Raw genomic sequence first — 27,979 nt, 5'->3', positions numbered from 1 at the left:
TTAGAGGATGACTAGGGATGTGTGCAGAGATGGCTGAGGCATGTATCTTGATGGAGGAATAAGAATTTCTCCACTAGAATGGCCAGGTACTTCAGAATATTAGGAATGCTAACAGAATTTGGCTGAAGCTGATGCTTCTGGCACCAAACTGAGAATCTTCTATTTTGGCAGAGTAAGATTTTCTGGTGAAAAGTCTTCTAGACTCTCTTAAAATAGTCTAACTGCTGACTCAAGTTGGAGGTGTAGTAGTGCACTGTGGAATAAACCAGGCTGACAGTCTGAAGGATGGTGTGCACAATACTCCCCTTGTTCTGGGTGTGGAGGCTCACCCTCTGAGGTAGCAAAGGCTGTTGACTGGCGAGTTTGAGGAGTGGGGGGTGAGTGCTGCCTGGGCCAGTCCAGTGCTATCAAGATGGCCTTTGGGCCCTCCACTCTAGAGGCAAGAGGGGCAATGGTAAGAAGGCATTAATGAAGAAGTGTGTTCAAGGGAAGGAGAAAGCATCCATTCTCCATGCAGATGTCTGTCTTGTCCTGGTGCAGAACCTCTCCAGGTGAGCGCTGTCCTTGCTAGCAAATATGTCCACCTGGGGAACCCCCCCCCATTGCTATGCTATTGTGTGGAAAATTTCCTGATGAAGATGCCATTCAGGGAGGCCTGTCAGATTCCTGCTGAGGTGGTCTGCCAGTGTATTCTTTTCACACGGCAGGTATTGTGCCACGAAGTGCAGGCCTAAAAACTGTGCTCTCTCTCTCATATTTGCATTGCTAGACAGCACAAGGGGTAAGAATGCATGCCTCCCTGCCTGTTTATGTACCACATGACTGTGGTATTGTCTGTTTGCACTACTAGGATCTCTGGGTCCCATTTGTCCTTGAGAGTCAGTAAACCATTTTGTATTGGCATTGAGTTCTTTCCAATTTATGTGCCTCCTTCTGTGTTGAGTGGGCCATAATCATTGAGTTTGGAGGTACTGAGTATGGGCCCCCAATGCTGTCAATGCATCTGTAGGCAGGATTTGGCCCTGGGCCAAGGATCTGAAAGGTAGGCCCTGATTTTGGGTACAAGCCTGTGCCCACCATGCAAGCTCCTGCTTGAGGGAAGGTATCAAGGGTATTTGGGTGCTGACTGACAGAGCTCTGGCACCACATGCTCTTCAGGTACCACTGCAGCTTCATGTGCAGCCTGGCTAAGGGTACCATGAGAATACAGGATGTCATGAACCCCAGAGCTCTGAGGAATTCCATGGCTGTGATGCTTTGATTTTCCTGTACATGTAGGAAATAACAGATTAAACAAGTGACCTTGTCTAGGGGTGGCCTCTGGAGGGAAGAGTCCAAGAGAGCTCCCAGGAAGACCATCTGTTTGGATGGAACCAGGCTGGATTCTTGAGGTTTAAAGAGAGTCCCAGAGAAGTCCGGAGGTCCTGTGTGAATTTCAGATCTTTGTTGATCTCTGGAATTCCTGTAGCTTGTATTAGGCAATCGTTGAGGTAAGGATAAATCTGAACCCTTTTGGTTCTGTAGTAAGCAACGACCAGTGCCAAGCACTTTGTGAAAACCCTTGGAGGAGTAGACGACCCAAAGGGCAGAGCTGAAAACTGATAGTGACAGGAGCTTGCTCTGAAGTCAAGAAAGCTTCTGTGCAATTCTTGAATAGGAATGTGTAAGTAGGCGTCCTTTAAGTCTATTGAGACCATGAAGGCCTGAAGAGTTATCATGGGCAGTAATTTCTGAAGTGTCAGCATTTTGAACTTTGGTATCCTGAGGAATTGGGTTAAGCTGGACAGGTCCAGGATACAACGCCAAGATCCTTCTTTTCTTGAGACTAGGAATAACCTTGAGTAAAAGCCTTTCTTTCTTTGTTCCTTTGGAACTGGCTCCACTGCTCCATGAGAACACAGAATCTGTATCTTGATTTAGGGGTACATCTGGGAAACCTGAGTACACACTAAGGGCTCTTAGAAAGTGAGTTTGTAACCATTTGCAATAATGTTTAGAACCCACTGATCTGATGTAATGTGGGCCCAGTTTTGGAGGAAGAGAGAGCATCTTCCTCCTAGTTTTGGGGTGGTGGTGGGAGTGTGCAGAGGAGGGAGAGAGTCATAATTGCTCTCTAGCTGTGGCTGTGACCTAAAACTCCCTTGTCTGGGTGTTTCAGGTGTTCATTGCCTTGATCTCTGTTGGTGATACCTTTGTCTAGAAGCTCTGTCCTTTTGAGGCCTTCTCTGTTTACTCCTAGGCTGGGTAGGAAAGGGCCAATGCTTGGCTGGGAAATTCCTGCTGAACCTAAGTGGTTGCACTAGCAGGTAGTCCTTAACTGTTTGCATAGACTTTGCCTCGTCTTCCATCTTTTTGAGTACTGCTTCAGCTTTTGGTCCAAAAAGTCTGTCTTTGCCAAGGGGAGCATCCAAAAGGTTAGTCTTTACATGATCCGGGAGAGATTGCTCCCTAAGCCATGGGTGTCTCAATTAGTGAACCAGTGACAGCTATGGCATCATAGCCACAACGCAGTGTGTGTTTAGCCACCTGGGAAAGTGGAGTGACACAAATCCAAAAGTTTCTCAGAACGATTTTTATCACCCATGGTTGAAATTCTTTGCTCAAGTTGATCCAGGATAGTTTGCTGATATCTGATCATAAGGAATTGACAGCTGAGGGCCATAGACAGGTTAGCGGAAGTGTACACCTTTTTTCCAAACCTGTCTAGGACCCTACTACTCTCCTTGTCCGTGAGCAGGGGATTCTCAGAGGCACTGGCCCTAGCCCTTTTAGGCCCTGGAGTAACAACTTCTAGATAAGCCAAAAGATTTTTAAACAGATATTTCTGGCTGTCTTACACCCTATAAAATCTGTCTAGTATCCTAGGGACAGGGGGAAGTGAGTCAGAGTTCACGGAGGTGTTTCCCCAAAAGTTTGATCCTCTGGAGGTGAAGCTGAGGGAAGGTTCTCCTCAGAATATGATTCCTCAAAGGATAAGTAAGAGGGTGATTCCTCTGAGCCAGAGTCTTCCAAGTCTGAATCCTCCTCAGACAGTAAGGGATCTGGGAAAAGATCAGTATAGTCATCCCTTTTCCTGGGGTGACTTTACCTGTGGTCTTGTCTGGCCCTTACAATATTAACCAAGTCCTCAGCCAGCTTAATCAAATCCTGTTGGGATCCCAAAACAGAGCCCAGAGGCCTTGCCACACTGCCTTTATTTAGGGTGGGTTTTGCCTTAGGCTTAGGTGTGTCTGATGCCCTGCTGCTGACTCTGTGGAAATGCACGGAAGTAGGCCTAGGCCCCATTGTATCACTGGTTAAAGAGCGCTCGTTAGAAGCCGTGGCCTGCTGAGTAACCTCAGACCCAACTGATGAGCTGAAATGTGAGCAGTGGAAGCTGAAGGAACTGAAGGCATGTTAGACTCCAAATGGGTCTCAACAAGGCCTGGGTTGCTGTTTCAAATCTCGAAGGGAGCTGCAAAGATGCCTCACTTTCTTTAACAATTATCAGTCTAGCAGGAGAGTCAGCTGGGGAGTGACTGTTGTCCAATGGTCTTGGCTTAAGTTTCTTCTCTTTTTTGCACTTATGCAGCTCAAGACTGCGACAACTGACTGACACTATCGGACACTGTTCAACTGATTCTTGTCCTAGAAAATGAGCTAAGAATTTGGCCCTACACCTAATTGTTCTATGTTAAACCTAGCACAAAAATGACAATTATGGACGTCGTGGTCTGGACCTAAGCAAGTTAACACAGAGTATGAAAGTCCCTGTGTGGGATTTGTATATGACAGCAGAGACAATTTACGTTATCTGACATGAGTTAAATGAAATGGGAGAGAGATCCCCAATGGGGTACTTATCTTTCCGACAATACCCTCTCTGTGCTGCGAACTGACTGGCACACATACTGTTTCAGGCTCTGGCAGCAAGTAAAGACTGAAGTGATGATGCAGGCTAGCTCCCTTTATACTTGAGCATACAGATGTCGGTAAGGGAATCCACCAGCCTGGGAGGCAAAAACAGTTTTCTCTAGTAGTCGGGCCGGCCAAGGGCTTTCACTGCAGGAGATCCCAACAGTCAGGACTGCAACAGTGAAACACAAACATTCTAAGAGAAGATAACCTTGGGGGAGTTGTTGGAGGAGGAGGGATACCTGCTGTTGGCACACACTAGGCTGCTGTGTTAGTCAGCTATTATCCTAGCATGGTACCCTGAAACTTAGTGGCAAGTTGCACAGGCAATGGAGCAGTGTCTGTGGAAGGGGATGATATGCCTGCCATGATACCCTTGCCTGACAATGCCACAGAGGCCAGTAGCTGTGCCAGGCTGTGGTGGCCATCATAATCTCACGTACGTCTCCATTTGGCATAACAAGATTTACAGTCCTCAGTGAAACTACAGCTATAAAATAAAATGGCATGCAAAAAGTAAAGACTACATACCTTGTGCACAACACTTTAGCTAAAATACTGACATGTCTGCACAAATAAAATAACTATACCCATTATGGGTCTTGTTCTGGCTCTAGCATGTACTCCACGATACACATCATCTTTTTCTTTTGCTGTTCCCATTAGGGGTCGCCATAGCAGATCATCTGTTTCCATTTCTTCCTGTCCTCTGCACCTTGCTCTGTCACACCAACCACCTGCATGTCCTCTCTCACCACATCCATAAACCTGATCTTAGGCCTTCCTCTTTTCCTCTTACCTGGCAGCTTCATCCTTAGCATCCTTTTTCCAATACACCCAGCATCCCTCCTCAGCACATGCCCAAACCAACGCAATCTTGCCTCTCTGGCTTAGTCTCCAAACCGTCCAACCTGGGCTGACCCTCTAATATACTTATTCCTAATCCTGTCTACCCTCGTCACACCCAGTGCAAATCTTAACATCTTTAACTCTGCCACATCCAGCTCTGATTCCTGCCTTTTTGTCAATGCCACTGTCTCCAACCCATATAACATAGCTGGTCTCACTACCCTCTTGTAGACCTTCCCTTTCACTGTTACTGGTACTCAGGACAAAACCAATAAGTGCACAACCTCATCGGAATAAGTAAGATTTATTGCGGACACAAAATAAAACAAAAAAGTTAGAACAAGCTGGTAAACTAGTGCAAGCACTTTTCCTTTAAGTAAATGTCAATTGAATTTTTGGCGCCAGGTTTGAATATTTAATGGTATTAACTGTGGACAACAGTGTTCTGAAGAAGCTCACACTGTTAGTGAAAGTGCTTAACCTTTTTATGCTTGCACTAGTTTACCAGCTTGTTCTAACTTTTTTGTTTTATTTTGTGTCCGCAATAAATCTTACTTATTCCGAGGAGGTTGTGCACTTATTGGTTTCGTCCTGGCTACATATTTGTGGTCGGTTGGAGAGGTTGTTTTAAATTCTTACTGGTACTCGTCTGTCATAAATCACTCCTGACACCCTTCTCCAACCACTCCACCCTGCCTGTACTCTCTTCTTCACCTCTCTTCCACACTCGCCATTACTCTGAACGGTTGATCCCAAGTATTTAAACTCATCCACCTTCGCCAACTCTACTCCCTGCATTCTTCACCATTCATCTATCCTCCCTTTCATTCACACACACATATATTGTCTTAGCCCTGCTGAACTTCATTCCTCTCCTCTCTAGAGCATACCTCCACCTATCCAGGGTCTCCTCAACCTGTTCCCTAATCTCACTACATATCACAATGTCATCTGCAAACATCATAGTCCTTGATGCAATCCCACCTCCACCTTAAACGCATCTGTCACTCCCACTGCAGATTTCACCGCTGCCACACTACCCTTGTACATTTCCTGTACCACTCCCGACTTCCTCATACAATAAAACAACTCCTCTCTAGGCACCCTGTCATATGCTTTCTCTAAGTCCACAGAGAGACAATGCAACTCCTTCTGACCTTCTCTGTACTTCTCCATCAACACTCGCAGAGCAAACATCACATCTGTAGTGCTCTTTCCTGGCATGAAACCATACTGCTGATCACTTATCACCTCCCTTCTTAACCTAGCTTCTACTACTCTTTCTCATAATTTCATGCTCTGACTGATCAATTTTATCCCTCTGTCGTTACTACAGCTCTGCACATCACCCTTAGTCTTAAACATCAGTACCAAAACACTTTTTCTCCACTCCTCAGGCATCCTCTCACTTTCCAAGACTTCATTAAATAACCTGGTTAAAAATTCCACTTCCATTTCTCCTAAACACCTCCAAGCTTCCACAGGTATGTCTTCTGGACCAACAGCCTTTCCATTCTTCATCCTCTTCATTGCTATCCTTACTTCCTCCTTGCTAATCCGTTGCACTTCCTGATTCACTATCCCCACATCATCCAACCTTCTCTCTCGCATTCCCTTCATTCATCAGTCCCTCAAAGTACTATTTCCATCTGTTCAACACACTCTTCTCGCTTGTGAGCACGTTTCCCTCATTATCCTTTATCACCCTTACCTGCTGCACATCTCTCCTAGTTCGGTCCCTCTGTCTAACCAATCGGTACAGGTCCTTTTCTCCCTCCTTAGTGTCCATCCTTTCATACAACTCTCCATACGCCTTATCCTTAGCCTATATATATATATATATAGATATATACACACACACACACGAATACCAACTTGGGACACCGCCTATTGACACCAGCGGTGCTCAGTGAAGTTCTCCATCAGAAAATCAAAATGTCTGACACAGCAAAAACATAACACAAAAGCAGAACTTTTCTGCAAAACTGAGAGGTATGCCTATGCAGCCAGCTAAATAATTAAATCCATTTACTGTGCTGGATATAGTGATGTCCTCAGCAAGATACAAGACAGAAAAAAGAGGTATGCTATAAGATGGAAAGATCAATGCCATATGCTCTTTCTCTCAGACGTGACCTCAAAGGAATTAAAGAAAGTATGTTATATGAAGTTACACCTTTAATTTATAAGTGACATTGCTGTAGTTTATTACTAGGAGCTAGTGTAGGATCCTGACCAGAATAGCCAGCAGCCATACCCTTCTTACTGTGAACCCCATCCATACCTGCCTTATCCCTGCCTCCTATTCCCTATTCTTGAGCCTTATTTTTCTGCCCTACACCTTTCTACCTCCCTTAGTCGCTCCACTCTCTACTGTTACAGGATTTGACCACTGGATGGCAGTCTTCAACCACCATTAATCTCCTTTCCCTCTCTCCTTCTCACTCACTTTTATATAATATCTATTCCTACTGTTATTCTTTAACTGCTTGATAACAATTCTATCTACCTCTGAAATCACTCAAATCCTTTCCCTTATAACACCCCCTAAGCATCCCTCTAACCACCCTGCTTACTTTTCTCCATACTTACCTTCACTATACTGATTGTTTTTCTCACTGCCCTGCTGCCTTCTTTCCTTGGGTCTACCTGCTCCGTTCGCCCTGTGGGCTCACTCCGCTCCCCTACCCTACCCCCAAATCTCACCCACCCCCAGGGGTCCTAGCTATAAACCTCCAGTGGCCACACCCCATTCCTATACAACCAATCTCACCCTCCTACTCATTAAGTGCCAACTACCCTAGCTCACCACTTATAGATACTCATTACATCACTACGCACTTAAGTTACAAACTCAGTATCCCATCTTACAATACCTTGCAAAACCTCCCCACTATCATCCTCTTTAATATACCTTCCCCAGTTACTTACCTAACCGTTCACTATGACCATTACACCCAGATCCAAATATCCAATACTATTCCTCTTAATTGCCCTCCTACCTTTACTATCTATAACCAATGTCCCTACTAAATATGGACATCTAATCTTAACTAACTTCAACCAGTCCCTTAAACAATCAACCCTGACAGACCAACCACCTTACCTAAACTACATTAATATTACCTCCTCACCCTCCTATTTAGTGCCAAAGTGTCATTGTTTAGTCCACATTAACTATAACCAACCTAAGAAACCAAAATACTCACCCTGTAAATTCCTAAATATCATACACAAGATTAAAAATGCTAAACTTTTAGATGGTGACATCCATCCCAACCCTGGCCCCAACTTCACAACCACCTCTAACCCACCTAAACCAAATCCCTGTATTCCTCGAACCATCACTAATGCACCAAACTCTCTCCTTATAGCTCATCTCAACATACAGAGCCTAAACAACAAAGTTACCCACCTCCATGCCCTCTTAGATGTTCACTCCTTTGACATCCTTTGCCCAACAGAAACCTGGTTAAACCCTGCAACACAGGACAATGATATCACCCCACCAGGATACAATATCCTGAGATTAGATCGAACAACCAAAAAGGGTGGGGGTGTAGCAATATTATATAAGGCAGAGTTTCAAGTAACACCAATAAATGTTCAACCACCTTGTATTACCAATGCTGAAATCCTTATTTCTAAACTCCAAATCAACACCTATAAATTCATCTATATAATATGAGCCTACCTCCCTCCAGGTAACAATATAAACACCCTTGAAAATATTCTTTCCTGGCTTTCAACTAACTATCCACAAGAAACCATTGTTCTTGGTGACTTTAATACTGACTGGAATACCTGCATCTCAGCCAACCAGATTACCCACATAAACCTCTACGTTTTTTCCCAAACTATAACTTCCCCCACCAGGGTCCATAAACCTAACAACAAAGAAACTACTCGACTGGACACTGACAGTCACCCCCTCTCTTATGAAGCAGAAATCCTTCCTGATGATGTCAGTGACCACTCACTGACCTACATAACCAGGGAAAAGACCAATGCTCATAAACCAACCTTATATAAAACCATTCGAACCAACAAAAACTTTAACCTTATTAACTTCCAAACTGAACTGAAAGCATGTGACTGGTCACCCCTAAGACACCTTCAATTAGATGAGGCAGTATCCTACTTTAATACCAAATTCTTTGAAATCCTGGACTGTCATGCCCCATCCCGCTCAATGAGAAATAGGACTAAAACTGCTCCATGGCTAACAAAAGAGACAAGGTGCAAAATTATACTAAGAAATAAAATCTGGACCAAATGGCGAGCAACTAAAAACCCAGTTGATCATCTAACATTTAGACAGCTCAGAAATGCTACCAAAAAAATCCATACTTCTACATAAAATAAACTTTTACCACAACAACCAGCAAACCCATAAATACAAACCTCAAAAGTTCTGGGCAGGCATAAACAGACTCCTCCACCCAGGTCAGTCCAAAACTCCTACCCCAACAGGATCCACCTATGAAACTCCTAAGCATATTGCTAATGCCCTTAATACCTTCTTTACTGATGCAGTACAAACTCTTGCCAATTCACTACCTCCTGTTAGTTCAAGTTTGTCATCCTCCTTGACTACTTTAACCCCCTCATTTCATCTACAACCTGTCCCTACATCCCTCATCTGCACTCTTCTTCTTAAACTAAAACCTTGTACCCCCCAGCTGACCTTTTACCAGCAAAATATCTACAGAAAGCTGCAGCAGTAGTAACCTTTCCTATTTCCATCCTTATAAATACAACCATTACTGAAGGAACAATGCCATCTATCTGGAAAGTCTCCCACATTATCCCACTGCACAAAGGAGGCAACTCACATGAACTCTCTTACTACCGCCCAATAGCTCTACTCTCTTTTAGCCAAATTATGGAAAAATGCATCCACCTCCAACTACTAGACCACCTACTGCAAAATAACTTGCTAGCTAACTGTCAGCATGGCTTTAGGCCTCACCATAGTACCACCACAGCCATCTTATCCTTTCCCAACTGTATTAACAATAACCGAAACAACAATACTCTATTCTCAGCACTCTTTATTGACCTATCAAAAGCCTTTGATATGGTCAACCATCAACTTCTTTTGAACATACTTAAGTCTCTCTCACTAGATACACAAGCTTTACAATGGTTTAAATCCTACCTTGAAAATAGGCAACAGGCTGTGCTTTGGGAAAATAATCTATCCTCTCACCTTCCTATTACCCTGGGAGTCCCCCAAGGTTCTATCCTGGGCCCTCTCCTTTTCTCAATTTTCATCAATGATCTTAATCTAATAATTCCTCAAGCTACATGTACCCAATATGCTGATGACTCCACACGAATATGCTCAGCTACCTCTGCACGTCAACTTCAGGCCATTACCCAAATAGTGCTTAACACAGTAGAGAACTGGTTCTTACAGCATAGCCTCCTCCTGAGTCCTAAAAAGACAAAACTACTACTCTTCACTCCCACTCAAAGGTCCCCCCCCAATTGACTTCACAGTTTTATCCAATGATGGCATCGTTATATCTCCCGACCCAACTACCAAGCTCTTAGGGAGAACAATAGACCATAATCTTAGCTTTGACACACATATTAACACAATAAAAACAGTAAACAGAAAATTAGGCTCCCCCCTATAGGATTAAACCCTTCCCAACTCCAACAGCTAGAACAACTATTGCCCACACCCATCTAACTTCCACCCTCCTCTACGCCTCTCCCATCTATACCAACCTATGAAATAACAACCTTAACAAATTAGCTACCTCCTACAACAATATTGCCAGATTTGCTATTGGTTCCTCATACAGAACTCACCACTGTCAAAACCTTAAGCAACTAGGATAGCTAGAACTTCAAAATCAACTTTAGTTTCAACAACTTATTATTGCCCATAAGATCCTCTATCTTCCTAAAACTACTCCTATACTTACTAGCCTTCTAACCCCCTACAGTAATTTGACAACCCTTCGCTCAGCCAATAAAGTACTAGTATCTACAGTCAAATCCAAAAATAAGGCCGGTGATTCTCTGTTTGCCAACACTGTTGGCAAATCCTGGAATTTGCTTCCCAAGGAACTCTCATCTCTCTCCTCAGCAAAACTGTTCAAAAAACAACTCAGAGAATACCTTAGTAACCACTGGTTATGCCCATGTAGTAACCCAGACTAATCTTTCCACCACTTTCTCTGAACCCTACCTACATAAAATTTTGCAATTTAATTCCAGCTCTCTCTATGCCTTAGAGAGTAGACCTACCTATACTAATTTTAGTCTTTACAACTCTCTCTTACACACGAGCCTCTTCTAACTATGTACTTGCATAGATTGTTGCTTGCAGCATTAACTTTCTATCACTTATAAATATCTATATAGACATTCTTTATATTTCTTACTACATGCTACCTTAAAGTTGCTATGCTACTATAGGATAAATGGAATGACTCACTGCTAAACACTATACCTGGAGCTGCTATATTTGCTAGTATGTTTTTCACTTCTCTTTCTTATTGGTGCACCACTTTAAATTTGTTCATTGTTCAATCTCTTTTCTTATTATCTGCTACTTCAATACTAATTTTTATTTATAAAACATTTGTATTCTTCACCTTAAAATAGTACTGTACCTAAATTTTGTTACATTTTTACTTATCTGTACCTGTAGTAGCTAATATTTTGCTTATCCCCAAACGGGATGGCACTGCCCTGGAACAGACTCCTCATCCACATGAAACAAAGTTCACCCTGTCCATATCCAAGCACAGCTTGGATCTACAGATAGGAAACAGAAATTTACTCCAGGACTGTTCCCTGTACTGCCATGGACACAGGCATCTCCTAAATTCTTTACCCCATGCAGGGGTCCTCTTAAATTATCTATGGTGTGATCCCAGTTACTCTCATTGAGGTAATATACAATTACAGATAGGAAACAGAAATTTTACTCCAGGACTGTTCCCTGTACTGCCATGGACACAGGCATCTCCTAAATTCTTTACCCCATGCAGGGGTCCTCTCATATTATCTATGGTGTGATCCCAGTTACTCTCATTGAGGTAATATACAATTACTGATCATGGGATGGGCATGACCAATCTCAAACTAAATGGGATAGGTTAATTTGAGCACAGAAAAGGGAAACTGTCCAGGCTTAAAATGGCCCACAAGAGCAGCTAGCCTAGAACTAACCTATGAACTTGTATTCCTCTCTCTAACTTTCAAAGTGCTGCTAGAAATAGAGTTTCCTAACAATATCCAAGTTGTGGCCCCTTGGTTAAATTACCACCACCACCCAAAAAGATGTTCCAATTATTTGTACCGATTTTTCTTATACGTTTGGAATCTGTGGAATGCTCCAAACTAAAAGCCCAACTGAAGTTTACACTGTTTTCAACACAAACTCCCTTAGTGTTGTCTAAAGTGGCATTTCCAAGAATAGGATCAAATTTACGCTGCCTCAGCACTTCCTTGAAAGCTTCACACCGAGCCTTGTGCACTTCATCAGGTGTCATCCAAGACAGCTTAACCAAATGGCTCTTTAAAATGCTATTTTTCACAAACTGTGGATGACTACTAGTAGAATAAAAGTATGCATTCCTCATTTTTTGTCACTAAAAGGACTTTGAAATCCAAACCCAAGTGAGCTGTACATCCAAGTACTGCACAACTGTCTTGGCAGTGGTAGCTTCAAAGCTCAAAGTGCCTTTTTTTTTTTTTTTTTTTTTTTTAAAGTCAGCCCAAGAAGACCCTAAACTCACCTAAAAAGCACAGATCAGTCTATGAAACAGGTGCAAAATAACATTTCTAACCCAGGTCTATTATGTAAAGTACATCAGATTCTCAATATGCCTGCCTATAGGTCTGTGAGGATCAATCATTAATTCAATACTAACAGGTCAACCAATAAAGAAGGGGGATTAAATCCTAAAAGTTGCAGTTCAAACTCAATCTAAAAGATACAAGGGCCTGTTCCACAACTATTAATAGAGTGTAAACTTTAGTGAAAGGTGAACACTAAATCCTTGCTCTTACTCACAAGAGCAGGTGACTAGGAAAAATCCTCAACCAACTTTCTGACCTTCTACAGATAAGGAGTGGGACAATGACTACTCAAAACATGAGTCCTCAAAGTGAACAAAGGAGCACAGTGTATGTTAGATTATGAAGGCAAAGGGACTGGACTTGGACCTGGGCTCCAGGTTCTTTACCTTCTGTGCACTGTACTTTAGCCTGGGTCACAAACTGAGCTCTCCTTCTGGCCCAAAAACAACTTCCGTAGTGGTTATGACTTATAACTTATAATTTGATAAACAGGCATACCTGATAATTTGGACAAAAGACAAACTTCCAACACTGTATATTAAGTAGAATTTAAAATTATGAGTAGCTAAAAATGAATGGAGAAGCATATAGGTGCATATACCTTTCACTCCTTGTGATGAAATGCTGCTCATGTGCCACAGGATGCATCCAGATGTTTAACAAGGGTGTTCAAAAGAGCTAACATACATCATGTAGTATGTACCACTTTCACCATGCACCAAATCTCTCCACCATAAAAGTCTTTTCCTGTCCAGGGCACTAGCAAGGCTCCAAGTGTGATAAGACACTTGGGGACACAGGTGGACAGTGGTCTCACCTTCGATAACCACATCACCACAACAGTCGGGAAATCCTTCTATGTGGCACACCTTATCACTAAGAGCTTTTCATCCAGAAAAAAGGAGGTCATTGTCCCACTGTACTCATCCCTCATTAGACCCATTATAGAATACAATGCCCCATTTGGTATGTAGCTCTCAAGACATCTGCAACAACTGGAAAGGCCACAGAAATACCTCACTAAAAGAATCACAGGCCTAAAGCAGATCCCCTATACTGACCGTCTAAAAAACTTCAGCTATATTCTGTCACATATCTACTCATAGGCGATCTCTGCTTAACATACAAGGCCATGTCAAACCCAGAGCTATTGGACATGCTACAGTTAAAGAAATCCCAATCCCTCAGAGCCACACGCTCCATGGATCTAAACCTTGTCATCACAATGAACAAAACATGCTGGAGGGATAGGCTCCTGACCCAGAGACTCCCCAGACTCTGGAATAGACTGCCCATACATGTCAAGCAGAGCTCCTCTTTGGCCCTCTTCAAAAGGAACCTTGATGATTAGATGGGAGATAGGAAATTCACCCCGAGAATCACGTCAGTCACCCTGCTAGACAGGGGTCCAGGGAAGTAACTATTGTGGGAAGAAATAGCCAGAGAATTGTTATGGCTAGGCTTGTATAGGCCCTAGGGCCAATAGCCTAGTACCAACCTATGAACCAATTTTGTTTCAAGGAAATGGATTAAAATTTAATGTATATATCCATGTGTGAGCTAAGTAAGGTGCTGTGGTATGAAGACTCTTTTCAGGTGAAATGCAGGAGTAGGTTAAAGTAGTGAATAAGTGAATTAAAAATGTACACAGAGTTTAGCATAGGCAGAATTATGATTACAAGCACAATAAAAATAAAGCAAAGTCAGGTTTGTACAACATTTTCACATGTTTTACATTAGGTATATATTAAAGTGTAACTGTAGTAAACCAAATACTCACCATAATGATCCATCTGTGTTATTCATTTTCATTCTTCCTCACCTGCTGGGTTCAGATGTGATCCTCAGATCTGACCTGGCTGCTGCTTCTAGCTCGTGGAGCACAAACTCTCAAGCTTCTCCCTTTTCCATAATGCCCTAGTTACATAACTTGGATCTTGTTTGCTGCCCCTTATACCTGCCGGAGCAGTAAGAAATGATAAAACAGAATCTGGGACTCAAAGGAACAGTAGTTCCTCCAGCATTTTTCAATGCTTCCAAGAGTCAAACATGGAGGTGTTTGATGGGAGGGAAGTTGAGGAAAAATGAAAATGGACAACAGAGATGGAGCGTTATAGGGAGTACATAACTTTATCTGATGTCATTTTCATTCATTCCTCAACTGTTGGGACAGAGTCCCCAGCTACTTAAATCCTGGGAGGACTCAAGAATATTCCTGAACACAACTGAGCTGTCACAACAACACAACTGTCAGTATATGAGAAGCAAATAAGGGAAGCATTTAATTAAGATAGAAGAGCTGTCTTTTGTACCCGCAGTGGTGGTGCTGCGGTAGCGTTGTCGCCTCACAGTAAGACGTCTGGTTCGATTCTCAGCTACAGCGTCTTCTGCGTGGAGACATGTGTGAATGGGCGTACCTCCATTGAAGGTTGAGCGTCAGGCCTGGCAAGCCGGTACGTAAAAATCAACTGCCAATCATTAGCGGACCAGAGTTCAGCTGTGGCGACCCCTAACCGGGAAAAGCCGAAAGACACAAACAAACAAACAAGAAGAGCTGTCTTTTATAACTTGAGTAAAGACAAATGTGATGCTCTATATGACCTGAGGGATATACATTCAGTGGAAATTAGACCTGCAGATAAATGAGTGGGAATTGTGATTATGGATAGGGAATTTTACATCCAGCAAATGATGAAACTACTGAATGACCATGAAACCTATGCATGTATCTCAGTAAATATAGTTAAATGTGTTATAGACAAGATTGCTGTTTTGTTGTTTGATTTGCTGACTACAAATTTGATAACAGAGGATTTATTTAAGTATTTTAATGTAGAAACTCCCACCATTCCAGTTATATATGGCCTTCCCAAGGTACATAAAGATGTCATATGTCCACCTATACGACCCATAGTGTCTAGAAGAGGTTGGGCAACAGAAGCCATGTCAATATATGTAGAGAATAATCTTCATCCAGTGCTTGGAAAGTGTAAAACAGTACTGAAAGACAAAATCTTTTCTCCAAACATTGTATAGAAAGACAATTTTGATAAATAAAGAGTATCTGATTGTAACCTTAGATATTACATCACGTTTTACAGTGATTTCAAATCAGTGGGGAATAGAGAACATTAGGAGCTTGCTATGTTCTAAATATGTTTTCTCTAATGATAAAGTGAATTTGTTATGCAGTCTGCTTGAAATAATTTTGGACAACAATGTTTTTGTCTTTGAAGATGATTTTTACCTACAAAAGGTTGGCGTAGCTATGGGCACAACTTGTGCAAACACCTACGTCAACCTAACTTTAGTCCAATGGGAAGAAACATTTCTACTACAGGGAAATGAATTTAGCAAATATGTTCTGTGGTATGCACGTTTTGTGGATGACATGTTTTTTCTATGAGAAAACCCAAGAGATGCTCCAAGACATGTTAGCAAAAACGTTATGAAAGGGCAGTTCCTGAGAGCCTCAAGATTACATAGTAAAATTATGAGTTGGAGAGGTCCATGGAAGTGTTAAGAGGGGAACTACTTGATAGAGGATATAACTAGACAAATAGACACCACTATAGGAGTATATGAAGAACGTCAAGGGAAGGGTAGACCTTACTTCTCAGAACAAACTACAAGAGATAACCCTGAAACTAACTCCAGGGATGAAAAACTTAGGTTCCCCATTACATATGCAAGTGATGTCAGTCAATTTTCTGATACATTTAGGAAGAACTGGAACATATTGCTAGCCACTAAACAACTTGAAAGTGTCAGACTCTGGACCTCACTTCTCATTTACAAACAAAAAAATCACTTAAAAGGCAGTTATGTTATAAAAACCAAACACATAAGTCCGTGAATGCATCAGATAGGATAAGGACATATATGTGCAGGAACTGCAGAGCTTGTAAGTACATTTTCTCATGTAGCACTTTTGTACAGCCACAGCAAAAGTTTAGAATTGAATTTAACTTCTATTCAGACTGCAGGACTAGAAATATAGTCTACCTTAGTTTTTTTATGTGGGCAAGACTAATAGAATGCTCAAAGAATGCATTTTAGAACATACGAGGGGTATAGTAAACAAAAAGGAGAGTAGTGCCCTAGCTAAATATGTAGAAGCTGAAGGTATGCACCATGTTTTTAAATTTTTAGTTTTAGAAGTTCTGGAAGAAAACATCGGGGGGGGGGTGACATTAGAAATAGAACAGAACAGGCTGAGCAAAAACGGATTCTGCAACTAAAATGCAGAGAACCCCCCCCCCAGGCATTAATGAAACAGTTTCTTTGAAACCATTTTTAAAGGCAAGAGCCTTAAAGCACTAATTCCCTTCCACATGGTTCTATAAGCATTCACATTTGAACTTGCATACTGTTTTTAATAGTTTTATGTCTATTTATGTTTTTTTCTACTATTTTTAAATTAATTGAATCTGATACAAATATTTAACTGTTTGTCTTAACTGACTGGTCACTTTGAAAGTATATATATATATATATATATATATATATATATATATATATATATATATATATATATATATATCAAGGAAGGCATGGGATGTTTTATTAAGTCTGATGAAGCGACCTGGAAGTTCATGAAAGCGCTCACTTTGTCCTTGCAATAGAGAATTTTCCTTCTACTGTGGCAGTTCGACTTTTTATACATACTAAATTTAGAAAGAAGACTGGAAGGTTAGTAACTTAATATTGCATTCTGACACTACCTTAGGACGGAAGGAAAGACTGGTCCATAAGGATATTTTATCTTTAAGAAAAATCAATTCAGGAGGTTTAGATGACAAGGCCTGCAATACTGATGCTCTTCTGGCAGAGGTAATAGCCACTAAAAAGACAGTTTTCCAGGTCAAGAATTTTAGTTCACACTTAGCTGATGGTTCAAACAAAGATTGTGTTAAACTTTGCAAAACAATTCTCAAATCCCAAGGAGGAGTGGGATCTTTTAATGAAGCTCTAAGTAGGAAAGCTCCTCTTAGAAAGGCTCTGAAAAGTTTGGAGGATGCTAAAGATGAGTTATTTACTCCTATATGAAAACTGGAATTGGCAGCTGATTCTACCTTTATAAGAGCTAGCACCTTCACTGAAAACTGAAGCCAAAAACTCAAAAACTTTAGGACTTGGTGCTGAGAAGGAATCCAAATTCCTTTGCTGCACCCAAACAACAGATTTTTTCCATTTACTTCTGTAAAGTTTCCTAGTGGAAGCTTTGTGGGATGATGACAGAATGTGACAGATACAGAAGTACAGCATGGGCTGTCTAGCGATTAATGAAACTGGAGAAACTAAGTGGCCAATTTTAGACATGGAAAGTCCAGAACAATCATGTCTGTCGGGTGAGACAGTAGGTCTGGAGTTCGATCCAGGGAGGACGAATGAGTTGAGGCCAAAGAAAGGGAAACCAAATCTGATAATGCCAGTATGTAGCAATGAGGATAACTGTGCTCTTCAATCAAAAAGCTTTCTGAAGAAATGTAGGGATTGGGGTAAGGGGGTAGGCACTGTGGAGACCAGGACGTCAAATGTGAAGTAGAGCATCCCTCGATGACTCCTCCAGAGTGGGGATCAGGGCAAAGAACCTGATGCACTTGTTGACGGCTGTCCTCATCAACGGGAAATCTTTTTTGCAACCTTCATATTGAGGGACAACTTGTGAGGCATTAGAATAGACCTGCTTAACTTCTCTGCAATCATGCTGGACTTCCCCGTAATTTGCGTTGCAATCAGAAACTGGATGAGATCGGCCACTGCCACACTCAAAGGGGGTAAGATATGGTTCTCCCTTGTTTACTAATGTACGAGACCAATGGTATTATTGTCCACCTGAAATCTCAATTGTCATAGGGGGGAAGAGTGTCTTGAAAGGCCTGCAATGCTATGAAGACTGCACTATATTCCAAGACATTTATATGCATGTTGGCCTCTTCGGGGGACTAAGTAATTTGGACTCTCCTTTCCAAAAAGTGCCCTCCCCCAACCAATCTGGGAGGTGTCTGTGGTCACTATGGTCTTGGGTTGGGGAAGACCAAAGGGACGACCTTCTTGTACTTGACAGGGGTGTATCCAACACAGAAGATATTTCTCCAAGCTTGTGTTATTTTGATTTGACTGGATAATGGTTGATTGAGAATGGACCACTGAGTTGCAAGTGTCCATTAAAGAATTCTCATATGGTACCTCACCAATGACACCAGAATGATTGCTGCTAACATGGAACCTAAAGCTTGCACAGAAGAATTTTGAATGATCTTTTTGACTTTGAACTGAATACAGACTGAACTCTGGACAGAGGGAGAGAAGCTGTTAGAGTGACTGCACTGAGTGAGGCACCGATGAATTCCAATATCTGTGATGGTTCGAGATTTGTTATGGCTGACAAATTCCTAGTTGACAGCATAACTGCAGAATGTAGTCTCAAGCTAGAATCAGATGATGTCTAGTCGGAGTAGTTATGAGCCAGTTGTCCAGACATGGAAATACCCAGAATCCCTGCAGTCTCAAGTGAACTGCTACTACTGCCATACACTTCGTAAACACCCTAAGGGATATGGTAAGACCAAAGAGCCGATCTCTGAATTGGTAATAACTGCCCCTCAGCTGGAAGCATAGATATCCCCTGGACTGTCTGCTCATTTTGATGTGATGGCACACATCCTGAAGATCTATCGAGAAAATCCAGTCATCCTTGTGCAGAAAAGGCAGAATGGACTGAACGTTGACCATCCAGAACTTTGTGTACTGAACCAATTGATTTAGAATGCTGAGATCCAAAATGTATCCCCAGTCCTGTTTTCTTTGGCACTAAAAAGAAACCTGAATACTGTCTGGACTCTTTCTGGTTGGGGGGGGGGGCCTCTTGGATGACTTTTTTCTAGTAGCTTGTTTACTTCCATTGCTGCTGCCTTCCTCTCATTGGGTGGAACATTGGGGATTTTATTTAGTATTAGTGGGGGTGGAAGGGAAAAGTATTATATAACTTCTGGATGTTATCCTCTGCACCCATGAATGTTTTGTAATCTCTTGTCAGGTGATCCCCGATTGCCACCAGAGATGAACAGTTGGGCCTCCTTTCAGGAGCACTGATAGAACCCATCAGAGAAGGTATTTCTGGATCCTTGGTTATGCAGCCCATCTCTGCTGCGAGAATGGCATCTTAACTACAGCCCCCCCCCCCCCTCAGTGCTCCTGGGGGAACTGTCTCCACATGAAACTTGGAAGGGGCCCTGGGAATTTTTGAACCACATTTTTCACCCTCTTCTTTGGTTCCTAGAAGAGAGGGTCAAAAAACGTACGTCCACAGCAGAGTTTTTCCTTCCTGCTCACAACTGGAGAGGAGTGCCTTTTACTTTGGGGCCAAATAAGGACCTTGCGTCAAAAGGAGCATTGATGAAGGAAGATTTGAAGGGTTCCACAAAAATCACATAAGCGCATCCAGGCATGTCTTCTGATAGAAATGTCAGAACCCGCCGCCCATGAGGTCCCTTCAGCTACATGTGAGATGAGCCTCATGGGCAAGTTCGAAATGGACAGAAGGGTAGCCAACGGCAAGGCAATAGTGCTCTGCCTTGAAGGATACGGTCCTAGTGAGGGATTTGGTAAGGTCCTTAAATCAAATCCCTCTGAAGTCTTGTGAAGTGTGTCAAATAATTCAGCGACCGAAAGGCAAAGATCCACTGAAGCATAGACATGTTTCCCAAATTGGTTCAATGCCCTAGACTCCCTACTGGGGGATGAACAGAGGAACATTGCTCTGTGAGTTCCTTCATTGTGGCTCCTGCTATGACCATGGCATCAACATGTACTCCCTTGCTCCAAAAAGTTATTTTGGTGCTGCCAGGGTATTATCTGGTCTCTAATGGATAGGTTCAATGGTATCAGGCTCCTACCCTGCCAGTCAAGAGACCAAATCAATAAGCTCATTGGCAGGCAGAGTCATCCAGGAGGACATCTATATGCATGTTGGCCTTTTTGGGGGACTACGTACCTTGGACTGTCCTTCCCAAGATGTGCCCCCTCTCACCCAATCTGGGAGGTATCTGTGGTCATGATGGCCTTGGGTTGGGGAAGAACAAAGGGACAACCTTCTTGTACTTGAGAGGAGTGTATCCACCACAGAAGATAATTTTTGAAAGCTTGTGTTATTTTGATTTGACTGGATAATGGTTGATGGAGAATGGACGACTGGGTTGCCAACTCCAAAAGCCTCCAGGAATACAGACTCATCCTGGAAAGGGTTGTCAGGAGACCAACCACCTCAGGAGACCAACCACCTCTTTGCTTTAGGAGTTCTAGGATATCTCCAAATAAGATGTCATCGGGTGGTGATTTTTGGGACCATTCCTCCTCACTAAAGTCAGTATCTTCTGTGTCAGATCTTGTGGAGAGTCCAACTGCCTCCCTTTATATTTTGTCTTCTTGGGAACTTTTTCAGTGGAATGCTCTAGAGAAGTTAGAAGGGATTAGTGTACCCTGCTAGATGTTTGGAAGACTAGTTCGGGCTTGCTGTCCCAGTGGTACAGTTGGTTGGGGCTCTAGACGCGGAGTCAAATGGAGTTGGGTAGTTGGAGCTGAAGAGAGAAGAGAAGTCCAAACTCTTGGAACAGAGAAAGCTCTCTCCATTACTTCGAACGTAGACTGCCTCAGAGAAGAGGAGACTGACTCCTCCAATAAGACATGCTCATTGACCACTGATTCCCTCTGCCCTGAAGGCAGACTACTCAAGGAGGGAGATGGAGTCAGCTGTCTAGTGCTGAAGCTCAGACGAGCACAGATAGCTCCAACGGCTTTGAAGTTGACTCAGATACCTCGGACTTGGTGCCATTGTTATGTCTCCAAGTGTCATCTGGCTCCGAAGTGCTCCGGCATTCAGAGGTGCCACCAGAGACAAAGATGCCAGCATCTTTGGATTCGAGGCAGGCTGGAATCTTCGGATTCAATGGCTCCAAAACCAATGGTCAGATCAGAGAAGGCATCAATAATGGGGGCATAGTACTGATAAGGGTCTCCAGACCTAATGGGGTTGGAGATGGAAGAACTCCCACTTGAATCTGTGTCAAGAGGAATTTCCTCATCATCCTATCCATAACGGCTTCAGTCAGTCTCTTGGAAGATCATATACAGGATGCTGTTCAAGATGGTCTGGAATGTTGTCTCTGACTGTTCCAAAAAAGGGGGAAGGGAGCCAAGAAAGACAGGATTCAGAACCAGATGCAGTGATCAGATCCAGATGGGATTTTTTCTGGTAGAGATTTTGGATCTGAAGAGGTCAGATCCTAAACTTTAGCCACTTTTCTAGGAGGTTAGGAAACCAGAGCCAAAGTAATAGTCTGATCAGGGAACATTTTCTCGCTCTTTATAAAGGGAATCTCCCTTCTTGTAAATTTTTTTGGGATCTGAGCCCAAGATGATATTGAAGCAAATTTAGAGGGCAGCAAACCTCTTGAAATTAGCTTGGTATTGCTATCTTCTATCAAGCAGAGCTCTTGGGTTGAAGGCCTTGCAAATATCACAACTCAAACAAGGGGAGCTCGGCCTAAACTGTAGCCACACTTTGACTGTGTCTGATATCAGAATTTTATGGCCGGAGACTTTTTGAAACCAGAAGGTTTCTCAAACATGATTATAGCAGGTTATTAAGAATTTTTTTAAAGCAAGATTAGAAGAAAAAATACCAACTATGGTAAACAGCAATATAAGAATAAATTTTACTCAAACAGCTGAGGGTTACCTGCAGGCAGATAACTCAAATGTAATGACTGCAACAGTGAAACAAAGAACATCTGACAGTTTCTTTCTCTAGTATGGCCCACTCTGTGGGGAAGGAAATTGATGAGATGATCTACATCCTTTGACTTCTGCTCTCTCTACCCACATATTGCCCTTGTATTTTTCCCTCCATAATTTTCACAATAGCTTCAAAATTTTTAATGACTAATAGCAACTGATAAGCCATAAAGATGCCTCATCCCCTTCTGCAAGAAAGGATTTCTCTTGCTCTCCTAACAAGCATGAAGTTTTTCAGAACTTGATCCTCTTCTGTAGATTTAAGAGGTAAAACAGTAGCAACCCACATACCCAACACACAGGTACTGCCCATATTGAGTTTGGAAGTGGGGTCCCTTGTGAGCAGGCCCCACTTCTACTTGAAGTACTTTAAATTCAGTATAATAATCTGATAATCTACAGACAAAAACATACACACACATACTATGTTACATGCACAGGTATATTTCATATGCCTATATATGAATAAATAAATATGAAACTACATACATGCACGTGTGTGTACGTCTGTACATATATAACAAGGTAGCAGTACACTTCATATCAACTCCTCACTTATCAATGGTTAGGAAAGCTGCCACAACCCTTCAATATTAGTTTATTAATAATTTTTGGTATAGTTTACCATATTTCAGTTGACCATAGCATTTAAGAGGTGTTGCAACTTTCGTTGCAATTTTGTGACCATGCAGTTAACATCTATAAGTAAGGAGGTATTAGAGGCAACCCCCCCACATAAAACACTTATTTTAGTTGTGTTGATTTATGTAAAGATAACTGCTGTGCAGCATTTTCTTAGTAGCAGCCAGTGGATGGAAGGTTGACCAGTCAGTACTGATGAATTACACTGTCAATGGAATCATTTGTTGATAACATGCAATCCTACACAGAAACACACACATATATACTTAGACACACAGCATATAAAATGCAAACTTCAGTTACGACAAAACACTACTGCTTGATTCCTCCAACTTAACGAGGGGATCACACCTGGACAGTGCATCAGCAACTAAGAAAACTACTGACCTTTTTATATAGGAAGATATATACTCTGTTTCTGAAAAAAAATTCAAACGATATGCAAATGTTCAGCTATTTAAATTAGTCACTTACGGTTCAGGTGTATCGCCAAATACCAAAAAATAGAATAAATTAGAAAGTTCAAGCTGTGACAATAAAATTTTTAATCATACATTTAAAGTAGGGAAATAATGAAAAGATGGCAACAGCTGAGCCAACAATCTGGCATCAACCACTACAGTAAGTGCTAACTGGTGGAGTTTGACGCACCAGTTAAGGCAGATCAATTTGTCCATAGCTTTGAGGAAAAGCCATGAAAGCCTGAGAAATTGTTGCAGTACAACTTAGCTCAAGGAATATCAAAATGCCACCTATAATGTTGATCTGTTGTCAGTTTGTTCTCCTAAACAAAATATGAAATATCCTTCAGTGCACAGAGTAATCTGCCACAAGATCAATCCTAAACATTTTAAACACACTAAAATATTACAGAAGATGGCCCCCAATAAACAGGAATCAAACGTCAGGTGGTTTTATGAATGAATTTTCAAAAAAAGTACTTTCACAAAAGGACCCAACTATAAAAGACTACTTGAACAGTACAGTACAATTTAATCTGCTGCAAGAAATAACTGCAATGAAAACACAGCCATGAAAAGAAAATGATATGAAACTAAGAAAAGTCATAGAAGGAAAACGCAAATACAATGCACTACTTACCCTCCAAGTAATATGGGGGAAACAACCCTTACAAAGGGTGGATCAAAAGGAAAATTGTCCTATAAAAGGGAAACAAAATGATGCATATTAAATAACCACAATGCTAAAATTATATAATGAAGAGTAAGATAAATGTCTGGACTTACTTTAAAAGAAAAATTTAATAAAATAAAATCTATTCCCTCTTTTTCTTTAAGGATCAGTAGGTCATTGTGTAAAGCACTGTCCTGGTCAACCCTGAGAAAGAAAAACAGATAAAGCTAACTTAAGCCACAATTCACAAGGCAAAAAATAATGTAAAACAACCATACACAAAACAGTTAATGCAAAACGTACAAAACATAAGGCACACTGATAGTCATGGCACCCTATCAACTGATCTACACAAACGGAGTTCTTTGGTAGGCTCCACAAAGCCTGGGTTCATCCTCTCCACCAAACAGCAATAAGCATCTTTTTCAGGAGATTCCCACATTCAGGGACTGATATGTGCCAGTGCTGACACAAGTTATGATACAATATGTCAGCTATGTGAACATGTCAGCCCTTTGTCATTAGCAAATACCCTCCTACAAATCAAGAACTGTGAAGATTTAGCACCATCATGGCTAGCAAAGTCATTCACAAGTGCACACCTGACCAAGTTACAATGCAGTCCAATAGCCACAGCCAGCTACAGGAACCTCCCACCTGTGTGGGAATGGAGACTTGCTATCCCTGAACAACAAAGGATGGGCCTTTTCACATAATACCAACAGAATGGTGAAAAATGCACCAAAAACACCAAAAATAATTCCAAAGTGCAAAGGAGAGGTCGGATAAAGTTCCAATACCTTTTCACATAATCACTGACGCAATAAGAAGAGATCTGTTAAGTTTAACATTAAGAACCCTCTCTGTTAGATCCTAGAGAACTGGGTTGGAAGAAGCTGGAGAACTACACTGGGACCAACAAGTTAAACTACTGAAAACACCTAACCAGGGAGGCTTAAACCATAGGTTCATAGACTCACATTAGTACTAGGCTAACTACCCTTTGTTGACCATTTTAAGCTTAGCCAAATACCCTAGGTGAGAATCAAACCTTGTATCTGTAAGGTAAACACCTTAACCATTATATCAAATAAGGTAACACTGACAGGAAAGAGAACTGTGGACCAAGACCCATGGGCAGACAAACTAAGCACTGTTAAGTATTTCTAAAACAGGAGTGGTCTAAACACCATCATAGGTGTTTAGACCACTCATGCAATGGCACAGAATCCAACTGGCCACCTTTGAAAAACAGAAGACAACTGACCTTTATATATATACATCTCCCTGCATTATTTAGGGCGTTATAGACTGAATTACTGGTCCATCCAGCCCAGAACACTCACTGGATGACAGAATCCATTCAAAAGACAGTGCGCCACTACTGGGATAATGGAGCCCTTCATTCTTCTCACTGAAAGAACAAAGCATCACTCATATCCCAATGTATCTCTAAATTTTGGGAACAATCTTCCACTACATGTCAGGAGCACCCTTGCCACCTTCATGGATGGGTGACCACAAATTCTTCCCCTTGTCTACCTTAACTTACCATTTTTAAGATTGGCGGGAACATTTGAATTTTTTTTGGGGGGGGGCTTATAATGGTTTGCAGACCAATTCTCTGTCTCTTCAGTTCATAGGTAAGTACCAGAGGCTACATTCTCAGTTGAAACAGAAATTAGAAGATATTCCCATCTGGAAAAACAAACCAGATAAGGCCAGCAAGACAGGATATTAGTCAAGGTTAAATGTTCAGAATGCCAAGCCAAAGGACCCAAAAGTAGCATGGTACGTCTGGCAAATATGTTGCTCAAGACCCTCAAAGGTGAAACAGATTGACAAGGTGAAGGAAAGCAGTCCCCTTAACTTAAGGGCAGTGGCTTAACTAGTCACAGCAGAGTCTAAAAACATCTTCTATCAGAAACCAAGAGCATGACCTGTCCTAGCACTACCTCCACCTACAAAAAATGGCAAAGTGAAAATAAGATCCAGCTTCAGGTAACTGGAGAATCCCTGATGTCTGTAACAATCAAAAACTGGTGATACAGGGAATTATTCTGTATATGTGGAGAACAGCTTCCACTTAAACTCAAGTACTCCTCCCTAAATAACTCAGCCATAGAACAGCTGGAAACAGAAGAAAACGGGCCTCGACTACAGACCAAAAAGGGAAACAGAGCTGGAAGGTGTCCAAAAGGCATCAAAATCCTTGATCAGACAGAGGGAAAGTTCCTGGGCTGCTTAAGGATAACAACACATCCAAATCCCAACAAAGGGATAAGGACAAATCAAGTGCATCCCTGAACTCTTACAATGGGACAAGAATCAGAGAATGGGAAGCTTCAATCCAAATGAAGGAACATAAACCCAGTTTATTACATTATGCCCAAATACAGGAACAACATGGTCAATATCACCAAAGAAGCAGAAAGGACTAGCATCACGATTGCCTCACCATCAGAAAATCCAGTCCTGACCTGGCTTCAACAGCTGCTTCTCATGGGGAAGCAGAAGGGCAGACCCCTCGAGGATGGGCACAACATATTGTTCAATGAACAACCAGAGCAGGAGTGAAGCTGGGAGGAAACAATAGCTACATGCTCCCTTACTCCAAAAGGGAATTAATAAAGTGACTACTTTGACCAACCTTGATAGGGAAGGCAACAGTAAAACACTCACTACCCCTTACTCTAAAAGAGAACTACTGCGACCTGACTAGCCTTGATTGGGGGCGGAACCAACAAAGCACTCCATAATCAAAGTCTGAAGATCAATTCACAAGACAAAAGAAACAAATGTAGGATTAGCGTTAGGATTTAGCTGAACCCCCTGCACCCCCTCTACATCATGGGCCTTAACCCTGTGGTAGTTAACAAGAGTATTAAGTACCAAGACTACGAACGTGAAGAGGTCTTGCCCCATATCCCTCAACAAACTTGATATGCAAGACAGCATCGTAGATCCCATAACCAGATAGCTACCTTCCTCCCTCCCCCATGCAAAGCATGCAAGCCTAGGCACTAGTGGCTCTTTCACAGGGGGAAAGGACGACTAGCTTAGGAAGCAAAATTCTCAACAGCCTCAAAAAGAACATGTTTTCCTGTGCTGCGACTCCCGTTTTGACAGCAGAAGAGATAGCTTTATGAAGCAGGAATATAACAAGGGGCCCAGAAGAGGAAGGAGCCTCCTATTCCAGTCAACATGAGAACCATCAAAAAGATGTGGGGGTCTAAATCAAATAGGTTAGTGTGTAATATTTCACATTTTTCATTAACTGAAGCACAGTTGAACCTGCTGAACAAGGGTTTGGGCTTTACACCCACAACAAAACCTGACATTTGTGACATTTTAATTAAGTCGTGAATGTTTATACAGTATAGTTTTGTACCTACCATAAATGTAGATGTCCGATAGGTATGCAACTGCAGTCCTGACATATGGGGTTGTCCTGCCTCAGGCAGCCCTTCGGTCGGCCGGATTCCAAAGTCTGGGTCCGGCGTCGGCTGATGTCACCCTTTCCCCGACGTCAGAGCGCCTGGGGTATAAAAGCGTCAGCCGACGCCATCTTCTTCAGTGTTTCTTGCCCCAGATGCCAGGTGCCCTCTAAGGAAGGCTAAATTTTGAAAATAGAGAAAAAATTCCAGACAAGTACAACAACATAAAAACAAATACACCATAAAAGATTACCCCAGGTAGCTAAAATGAAGGGTAGAAACCCAAAAGAATACCACAGAGGGGTAGGTGGGAGGGAAAACCTGACTGCAGTTGCATACCTATCGGACATCTACATTTATGGTAGGTACAAAACTGTACTATATCCTTCAAGGATGCA

General features: G+C 42.0%; 1 protein-coding gene across 2 annotated transcripts in view; it reads right to left on the bottom strand.

Annotated features, from left to right (window-relative positions):
* The window catches only part of UBE2Q1 (ubiquitin conjugating enzyme E2 Q1), a 1,535,148-nt gene that overhangs the window by 511,011 nt on the left and 996,158 nt on the right, over positions 1–27,979 (bottom strand). For both annotated transcript variants that reach the window (XM_044080652.1, XM_044080653.1), the window contains exons 7-8: positions 24,258–24,348; positions 24,112–24,170 (exon numbers count right to left, since the gene is read on the bottom strand). In XM_044080652.1, the coding sequence (XP_043936587.1) occupies positions 24,112–24,170; positions 24,258–24,348 (150 nt within the window). The remainder of the gene's footprint in view (positions 1–24,111; positions 24,171–24,257; positions 24,349–27,979) is intronic.

Source organism: Protopterus annectens, chromosome 8.part0 (genome assembly GCF_019279795.1).
Source record: "Protopterus annectens isolate FY-2018-M chromosome 8.part0, PAN1.0, whole genome shotgun sequence".
NCBI classification, from domain to species: Eukaryota; Metazoa; Chordata; order Ceratodontiformes; family Protopteridae; genus Protopterus; species Protopterus annectens.
Note: the sequence above shows the minus strand (reverse complement) of the source record. Positions and strands in the feature narration are given on the sequence as shown.